Source organism: Apteryx mantelli, chromosome 3 (assembly GCF_036417845.1).
Source record: "Apteryx mantelli isolate bAptMan1 chromosome 3, bAptMan1.hap1, whole genome shotgun sequence".
NCBI classification, from domain to species: Eukaryota; Metazoa; Chordata; class Aves; order Apterygiformes; family Apterygidae; genus Apteryx; species Apteryx mantelli.
In genome coordinates, this window is record NC_089980.1 from 34,333,739 (window position 1) to 34,343,192 (window position 9,454).

General features: G+C 52.0%; 1 protein-coding gene across 1 annotated transcript; it reads left to right on the top strand.

Annotated features, from left to right (window-relative positions):
* The first annotated feature begins 4,441 nt into the window (after positions 1 to 4,441).
* Positions 4,442 to 8,924, top strand: BATF3 (basic leucine zipper ATF-like transcription factor 3). Its single transcript, XM_067294699.1, has 3 exons — positions 4,442 to 4,572; positions 5,317 to 5,421; positions 8,302 to 8,924. The coding sequence occupies exons 1-3, from the start codon at positions 4,492 to 4,494 to the stop codon at positions 8,485 to 8,487; spliced, it is 372 nt and encodes a 123-aa protein (XP_067150800.1). The 5' UTR covers positions 4,442 to 4,491; the 3' UTR covers positions 8,488 to 8,924.
* The last annotated feature ends 530 nt before the right edge of the window (positions 8,925 to 9,454 follow it).

The window sequence follows — 9,454 nt, forward strand, 5'->3', positions numbered from 1 at the left end:
GCATCTGTATTGATTTTGTATATTTAATCACATGTAAATACTTGTTTCAGCTCGCTTTTGTATATATGAACTCAGTTTTTATACAAAGCAAATTAAATCAATTAAGAAAGATCAAAGTTTCAGATCATGTTGTCCGTTCTAATCCTGGCATTGGTATACTAACACTTCAGAAGACATCTGTGTTAAATTCTGGCTTGAGTAACTGAAGTAGTTCCTTTTAGTGCCTTTGAACTCACAACTGTTATTAATCTCAGGGCTACAAAGCCTCTAATATAAGAGAGGACAGGATGTGTGAGGGACTGGAACTGCAAAGCTGTGGAACGTGGGGCCAGGACTGTTTTTCACACAGCGAATTGCTGTTCTAGCTTCTTTGCTTATGTACGCCCTTGCTGGGTTGAAAACCCTAACCATCACTTTCTTCATCAAGATCCACATACATTCTTTAATCTGAATGTTTCTAGACTAAGCTGAGCACTGCAAGATTTTGTATGTCTACCATCATGGCATTTGAGCATTTTCTATGTTAATAGAGAAGGTCAGGGAATCTTTCTGAATAGGCAGGTAAAGAAAATGGCTAGGCTTTATAAGGAATAGGCACATCTCTTTGAAGAGGTTCCATCTAAAAAGGCCAATGTGAGACAAATGTCTTCAGAAATAAGAAGTGAGAGCACTGTGGATTAAGACCTAATAAGTGAATTAATGAATTCATCCTACAATGCATGTTAACACTTACGTAGGAGACTGCAAGGACAGTCAGACTTTATGGGATTTGAAAGAAGTGAAAATGGATGCCTGGTAGCCTGGGCTAGGGCAGTTGTGCCTTGTTCTGTGCCCCTCATTTCAGTCACTACTGGATGGAAAAAGAAAACATCTGGAAACACTGGCCAAATACATGGCATAAAGAAGGATAAAGAAAAATCAATAAAGATTCCAAGTGCAGCATTTAAACTATGAGTTTACAGATCTCTGGGGGCCACTTTTGGCCAAGGGGAATGGAAGGTGTCAGAGGCCCTCTCATTAAATGAAAGTCAGGTGAGCTGAAGTCAACACTTGAGTGTTCAGCTGTTTTTCAAAATGTTTGTTAAAAAATTCTACATCAAGAGACACTTGCAACAAACAATGTCTGGGTTATATTTTTCCCACTGTCAGAAATATTTTACATTTTCCTATTCCAACAGCATTGTGTCCTTTAGTTAACTTTTCATAGAAATCTGCGACGTTGTGCAAGACAAGCGTCTAATCAGGCTTCTACTGAAATGTCACAACCTTCAAACTTCTTATTTTTAACTTGGGGCGATTTGGTATTGCATCAAGAAATGTCTGGTAGTTTTTCTTAATATAGCCTTTAACTTTTGTAAGACAGCTCAATAGTGATGGATGCTTGGGAATATTTGCAAACAGGTTTTGAACTTCTTAGCTTTTTTAGGTGAGATGGAGCGTCTCTCTGTTTGTTGGTAAGTACTGTTACTGTGCGTAGTTTTCTGAACAGAGGCTACTGCACACAGCATGCAGGGGAACTCCTGTTCCAGAAATCTTCCCATGGACGCCAGTGGCAGTTTGAAAGTTTGGGCACGTGGTGTTCTGAAACCCAGTTCTGATAGGTGCCGCTCTTCAAAAAAGCCGTGTCGTGTTAAACTACATTCAGCAACTCTAGCCTGAATGTGTGTAGGTTGCTTCACTGCAGACAAAAATCACTGATAAACTGCCACTATAAAATGTAAACTCAGCTGACTAGTCTGCTTTCTGGACTTGTTTTCTCTCTCCTGTATAGAAATGCTCTGCCGTTACTGCTATGTTACTTGGAATTACTGTGTAGGCATTTTTACAGATGTACCAGAGATAACTTTAACACTAAGCAGAAACTTGTTCCCATAAGCAAATTTTGACTTTTCATTTCCTTTGCCACACTGAACAAGAGTGGACCATACTCAGGCTTCAGAGGGACTTTTCTGTGTCTTGTCCCATACTTGTGGGATCCTAGAAACCTCCTTTCTCTGCAGTATTTGGAAGGTGTTGACTGTTGCCAGGAGTTATTCAGTAGGGTAGTTATACAGCACTAACAAGTCTTTGGTAAACTGGTCAGCACTTGGTTCAGTTAGATCATCTAGTTGTGCAGTTGCTGTTAATAGCAGTATTGCTGCTGGAAAAGCATGAAAGCTTCATGTGGAATCTGTTCAAAGTCCTTCTGTAAGAAGGGGGCTTTTTTCCCCCAAATCACTCTGATTTGTTCATAGATATTTTTACAAGAGAGAATATTCTCCGAGTTCTCTGAGCTTATGCAAATACTGAGTTCTAGTCCTGTGCTTTGTTTAAAACATGCTTAAGCTTTAAAGACAAGGAACATAGTGCTCTTTTCTTAAGCAACTGTCCCAACTAATTCTCCACTCATGCCTGTATTTACTCCTTTAACTCCATGATGAGTGGTTTAATGCAAAACTGGACTGTTTCCGAAGGAGTGGTTGAGAGCAATATGCCCTGTAATTGCTCGCTGCCTAATGGGTATGGCTAACTTCCAAGAGATGTTGGTTTGGTTCCCTTCAGCCAGACAGTGGCACTGAACCCGCACCCTCTGCCTCTTTGGTGAGCCCTCGTGTCTGTATTGGATGAAGCGGGAAGGGAGAAGGAGCTGCAAGACTGCTTTTAAAGAAATTAGGGGTTGGGAACATCCTGTGAGGTGCTTGGCTGACCCAACACAGTCTGAGGACACAGACTAGGTCGTGGCACTTTGGCAAGAAAGCTGAAGGGGCCCATGTGGTTTGTGGTCCAGGGGTCGTGAAAGTGGGGAAGGCTCACAGGCACTCAGTCCTTGTGGGCTGAGAAGCTCTGAGAAAGTGCCAAAGTGAAGCTGTAGGTGGCCTGGAAAATGGAGACACAAGCTGCTGCGAAGTAGAACAGCTGGGGAGAAGGGCTTCCCGGTGGGGAAGTCCCATTCAGGTCTTTCAGTAATAGTGATCTAGCTGATGGTCCCAGAGTCAACCAGGAAACCTGCGGTGGAGCAGAGACTTCAGTTTGACTCTCAGACTCCCAGGCAGCACGGTTCTCTCACATTCATCATGAACTGTTAGCCAGATCTTCCTGAAAGGATAGTCTATATTTACTCAGTTTGCACTTTGTAACCTGATGTTCATTTAAGTTGTATGACTCAAACTTCTGGGGAAACCAGAAAAATAGGGAAGTATCCAATGTATTAATTTAACATACCTGGGGCGTTGTAACTGACTGCACTGCAGTTTGGGGGCACTTTCCCTCCTGTGGACATGCTTTTGCATGTGATTTGAGCACAACCAGCAGTGCACATTAGGCACCATATACAAATATATCTACAGTGCCACAAGGATGTTGCTATGTATCTATCAGTGCAAATATGCATTCACCTCCTTTAGAGCTGAGGGAGAAGATACGGTTCAATTAAAGTGTAGGAAAAGTGTTTGGAAGGATAAATGAAACATTTCTTGGAAGGAAGGATAAACTTGGAAGGTTTGGAAGGATAAAAGAAACGTACTGTTGTTGAAATGCTACCGAACAGGGGTTTGTATTTGAAGCGCCTGTATGTTCAGCAGGCACTGTCTTGCTCTGCCTTTACAAGAAGCGTGTGGCATTTCCTTATTATTTAAGGGAACAGGACGAGTAGCGAAAGTGAAAATGTTTTTATTCCAACACTGATACCTTGTCCTTACGCCAGGGAATACCGGCTTATCTTGCCGTCCTTTCTCCGAAGTTTACGCCGCTTTGGAAAGCCGATGTCGCTGTATCAGCACAGCCGTGGCCACGAGCGCGCCGGGGTGAGTCGGACTCTGCCGGCGGCCGCCGCTGTTCCCGGGGCTCCTCGGGACTCGCCGGGGAGCCCGGGGCCCCGCGCTCGGTCCTCCCCTAACGGGGGACCGGGGCGGCGATGGCCCCGCGGCCGGCAGGGGACGGGCGGCTCTGCCGGGCCGGCTCCGCGGGGGCCCGGGGCGCGGGGCGGCGGAGCAGCGCTGGGCTCCCTGCGCTGCCTCGGGGAGGAAAGCTGGGGAGAAGAGAAACTCTGCGGCGGTTCTTTCTGAAGGCGAAAGCAAGCGCCGGGCTGCGCGGAGGGGCGCCGAGCCCGGCAAGCCCCCGGGCTGGGGCTCTCGGGGGGCTCAGGCAGCGCGGCGGCCGGGGCGCACGGGCTGCCCCCGCCGCGGGGCTGCTCCGGGCGCCCCGGGACCCCTCGCCGGCGGCGCTGCCCGCCGCAGGGGCGGCCGGCGAGGGGCAGCACCGCGGCGCCACGTGATTTCCATTCAGGCGGCGGCGGCGGCGGCGGCGGGGCTCCCGGGGCGGTGGCGGGCGGCTCCACCCCCGGGGCCGGGGCCGCGGAGCGGCGTGCGGGCGCCAGGTGCCGGGGCGGCCCGGGGCGGAGCGTGCCCTCCCCGCCCCGGCCCGGCCCGGCCCGGCCCGGCCCTCCCCTCCGCGGGGCCGGGGAGCCCAGCGGCGCTGAGCGCGGCGCCCCGGGGCGGCTCCGCACCTCCCGGGATGTCGTGCGCCGTCCCGGCGGCGGCGGCGGCGGGGGGCAGCGTCCTGCAGCGGAGCGCCTCGGCCGAGGGCGCCCAGCAGGTAGGGCCGGGGACCGGCGCCGAGCGCCGCCGCGCCGAGCACATGGGGCTGAGTCACGGCCGGCGGCCCCGCCGGGCTCGGGCGCCGCGGCCGAGGGGCGGGAGGCGCCGCGGGAGCTGCCGCCGCGGCGGGCGGTGTTGCCGGCCGGGTTGTGCCCGGGGCCCCGGGAGCGCGCTGCCCCCGGGCATCGGCCCCGCGGAGGCTGCGGCGAGCGGGAGCGCGGCTGTGCGGTGGGCAGCTTCCTGCAGCCTCCGCGAGGCGCGAGCAGGGCCGGGGAGCCGCGGGCGGGCGAGCGGCGTTTCCTCGGCCGGGAGACACCGGCGGGGAGCGGAGACGCGGCGCAGGCAGCGGCCGCTGTCCCGGGAGCCCGGCGGCGGGGAGCGCGCCGACTCCGCTCCCTGCGCTTTCCCTGCGCCCGGGCCGTGCCCGCCGCGGGGCGAAGCAGGTGCAAAGCGCTGCCCGTGCAGGGGAGCGGGTGTCGGTGCTGTCCCGGTGCGCCCCCGCGGCGGGGCCCGGCTGCTCTGTCCGCATCCCTGCGCCTCGGGCCCCGCCTGTGCAATGGGGATAGGGGTCGTATCGCCCTCGCGGGGCACCGTGTGGTCCGCGGGTGTCTGGGGTTGCATGAGAGCCTGGCCGGGCTGTGAAACTGGGAGGACCCGCTCGTTCTTGGCAACAGCTATGTGACCGACCTCCAGAGTCTCCGTCTGCACCTTAAAAACCAGCAAGGTGACTTGTGTCTTCCAGAGTCACGAAGAAGATGACAGGAAGGTAAGGAGGAGAGAAAAAAATCGAGTTGCTGCCCAGAGGAGCCGGAAGAAGCAAACTCAGAAAGCAGATAAACTTCACGAGGTGAATGGGTACTTGATGTTTTGCAGGCACAGCTTGGGTGCTATGTGCGGGACTTTACGATAAATGGAACTTCTCAAGCAGGCGTGGGCCTGTCGTCATGCTAATCCGGCTCGAGGAGGTGTGGGTGTGAAGCAGAGACAGGCATATCGCCGGTCAAGAAGTCTTTGCCACAGGGTGCTCACGTTGGACAAGTGGCGGAGCCGTACTGCCACAGAGAGACGTGGCCTGGCCCTTGTCTCGCCTTCCCTCTTGTGCCATCACAAGTGTTCCCACGACTGCCCACTGAACTGGGCACGAGGCTCCTCTGGGCCGAAGCAGAGCCATTTTTTCTGGGTTAGTGTTGAGCCTCGTGGGTTCGATCTGTCAGTGCATGAATGCTTAACACCTCACAGGGGAGTAGGGGCTGGAGGAGGAGGGGACCATGCCTTTCTGTGGCGGCATCAGTTTAAATCGGTTCCAAAACTGTGGTGTGAGGAAGAAATACCCAGCCAAAAAGGCTTCTTTGGAACTCCAAAACCCCCAAGCGTGAGAGCTCAGCTACGCTGCGCACTGGTGTCCCCTCATAGTAACAGCGGGTGTTTCCAAAACGCATGCAGGTATCTGATTCTTCCAGAAGCTCCTAATGCTTCTTCTCAATATCACGGTGTGGTGCAGGCTTTTCGTGTGCCTCGTGCAAAGGCTGGAGGACAGGAATTGCCTTTCTCTGCATTTGGATGCTGTCGCAGACAAGAGGGCTTTTGGTGTAGCCGGGGCACCTGGGGCTGCCTTGGGGTAAATGTCAGTGCTGCTGCCACAGCTGCTGCTGTGCCAGTCGTGCAGCTCTGGACTTTGAGCACAGCCTCTTCTCTCTCATAAGGTGGAAGGATCTGCCGACAGGAGGCAGAGTCTCGGGAGTTTTGGTTTTGCTTTTTTCCAAATTTCTTCTGAGTCAGCGCCTGAGAAAGCCAGTTGCAGGGTACTTCTGGAAAGGGGTAACCCCTGGCTTTCGTGGAATTGTTACTGACTCCTGTCTCATCCGACAGCCTTTCTGATGCTCCTGCTGCGCTGTTACTGAGGATCTTACTCATGGTGGCAATCCGCGTTAGCGGGCAGGCAGGTTTTCCCAGGTGCAGGGAGATTTCGTTGAATAAGTATCCAGTCTTAGCCCAGCAGTTTGGTATTCTCTTCCCTGAAAATGGTACAGATTACCTGGAGAGTAACGCTTGCTTTGAGTCCTGGGAGTTTTAGACAAAAAGAGGTGATCAGAGCCGGAGTAAGGGATGATCAGCTTTGCTGGAGTTTGGCTACACTTATGCTTAGGAAGATCATGCATGTTTTATTCTGTGCTTGCGAGATGTGGTGGGTGGTGAAGGGGTGTGAGGAAGGCAAAGGAATCCTTCCACCTTATGAGAGAGAAGAGGCTGCGCGGAAACTCCCAAGCTGCACGACTGGCACAGCAGCAGCCGTGGCAGCAGCACTGACATTTACCCCAAGGCAGCCCCAGGTGCCCCAGCTACACCAAAAGCCCTCTTGTCTGCGACAGCATCCAAATGCAGAGAAAGGCAATTCCTGTCCTCCAGCCTTTGCACGAGGCACACGAAAAGCCTGCACCACACCGTGATATTGAGAAGAAGCATTAGGAGCTTCTGGAAGAATCAGATACTTGCATGCATTTTGGAAACACCCGCTGTTACTATGAGGGGACACCAGTGCGCAGCGTAGCTGAGCTCTCACGCTTGGGGGTTTTGGAGTTCCAAAGAAGCCTTTTTGGCTGGGTATTTCTTCCTCACACCAGTTTTAGAACCACTTTAAACCACCACCGCCACGGAAAGGCAAGGTCCCTTGCAGAAGAGAAGGGAAGCAGAGGCAATCTCCAAAAAAGCCAGAGGAGCCCTGCATGAGAGGCTCTCCCTGTTTTCTGGTAAACAGGTCTTTTAAAGCACGTGTAGGCTTTGATGTTTGCTCTGAAGCTTTCCCAGGGAGGTGAGATTGAGTGGGTGAGCGCTGAGCCTAGGCTAGCAGCGAGGTGCAGACACCTGCAGGTTTTCTGTGGGCTGGATCTGAACCTTTAGCTCTCTTCTCTTTGGGATGAGCAGTCTTGGCAGCAGGGACACTTGTGACTTGCAGTTATCACAGAAATGTGACATGCAATTCTCGCATCCGTCACAGATGTATGCTGCAGAGCATCTCAAAACTCCTCTGCATTAAGAGCAGCTTATTCATCACCAGAGAAGCCTCAGCACAAAAGCAGCCCCAGTCATGGATAATCGAGGCACTGGTCAGGATTTCTGGTGACAAAGCTGGGCTGGAGCAAGCTGACCCAACACTCACCTCCCCAGCCTGCTCTTGACTTCCCAGGCGTTGAAGCAGGTGGCTACGAGCCACGGCAGGGGTGGAGGAGAGCGGCTGGCACCACGGTGCCTTGTGCTGCTCAGCCAGGGCCCGCCTAAGCCGCTGCTTCCCCGCACTGCCCGTGGCGGGGGCTGCCTTTTCCTCACCAGCAATGCCGAGCGCTGGGGTTTCCCAGCACCTACCGGTACTTGGTGCTTTCATTTTCGCCGCTCTGCCTGTGGGGGCGGCCAGGGCTGGCAGAGGCTGCTCCGGCCCCCCCAGGGTGCAGCCACCTGCGCCTCCAGCCCTGGGCTGCCGGGGCCCTGCGCAGGCTGGGGCACCTCCATGTCTTCAGGGCCGCAGAAGGAGTCACAGCTCTGTCAGGCTAGGGATCATAAATCATACGCCCTGTTCAAGCACCCAGGTTTACCCAAGGCTGTGTCTTTCCTGAGCATTTTGCACATCTGTAATAAGCAGAAACTTTTCTAGTGTGTCATGAATATGCGCAAGGTGGAAGCACTGAAAGGAGTGTTTTGACTATGAGTAGGCTCCTTTTTTTTCTCCTTCCAGGAATATGAATCTCTTGAGCAAGAAAATACCTCCCTGAAGAGAGAAATTGGAAAGCTAACAGATGAAATGAAACACTTGAGTGAAGTGTTGAAGGATCATGAAAAGATCTGTCCACTATTGCACTGCTCCGTGAACTTTGTGACCGTACCGAGGCCTGATGCACTCACCAGCTGCCTGCCGAGATGAGAGCTCTCCTTGATCACCTTGCAGTGAGGGCAAAGGCACCCATTAACAGGGGAGATTTGAAGAACTGCCTACTTACAGTGCAGGTCTTCCCTTAAAGAGGACTGGACTTGACCACACAGGTCTTCTCCATGTCGAAATGCTATAGTCTTCTGAATCTCAGGAAAACATCAGTATGGAAAAAAGCTTGAACTGTGACTTCTTCTTTGGCAGAATCCACAAGCCATGGTTTTGCGTTCAGCAATGTCGAAGTAGGCTGCAGCCCGCCATCGCAGCGTGGAATGCAGTCACAGAAGAGCACCGGCCGCAGGCTGGGATGCCTTTCTCCCACACGTCTACCGCTAGTAACCCTTTGTCAGTTGTCATCCTTAGAGATCATATTCTGGCTGCTGTTTTTTCTCTAGGCAGGTTTGGTTAATAAAAGCAATGGCCTATCTTTATGATGTTCTCCACCTTATTCAATATATAATGTCTTTTGAACATCTCTGGTTTTACTTACTGGTCAAATCCAAAGTCTAATGCTAATCTTCTTCCTGTCAGTTGTTTTATTATTTGCTTATCACCACTTCTTTGGTTCCTCTTTTGAAGTGTGTGCAACAAATGAGTTTTGCCAGTCCTTATTTCTTTACTATCTGTAATCATCAGCCCTAATAATATTAGTTCTCAGTGTTTTATATCGTAAAATACGGTTCGGCCAATTTCACATGATGGTTGCCTGTTCTGTATGAAGAAAGACTAAAGCAGGATTTGCCATTTTAAAACTTTGTTTTAAAGAACAAATTTTAAAATTTATTGTTTTATTGCATCCACTGGAAATAAATGAGGAGTTGGTTTGATTTGGGGGAGATCTTTTGTTTGGTTAGTTGGGTTTTTTTTGGTAATGCACTAACTATCCTTATCCTTTATCTTGCATGTTGCCTCAGGTAAGTGACTTCCGTGGGTAGAACAAAGTCAGTTTCGTTAAGCATTT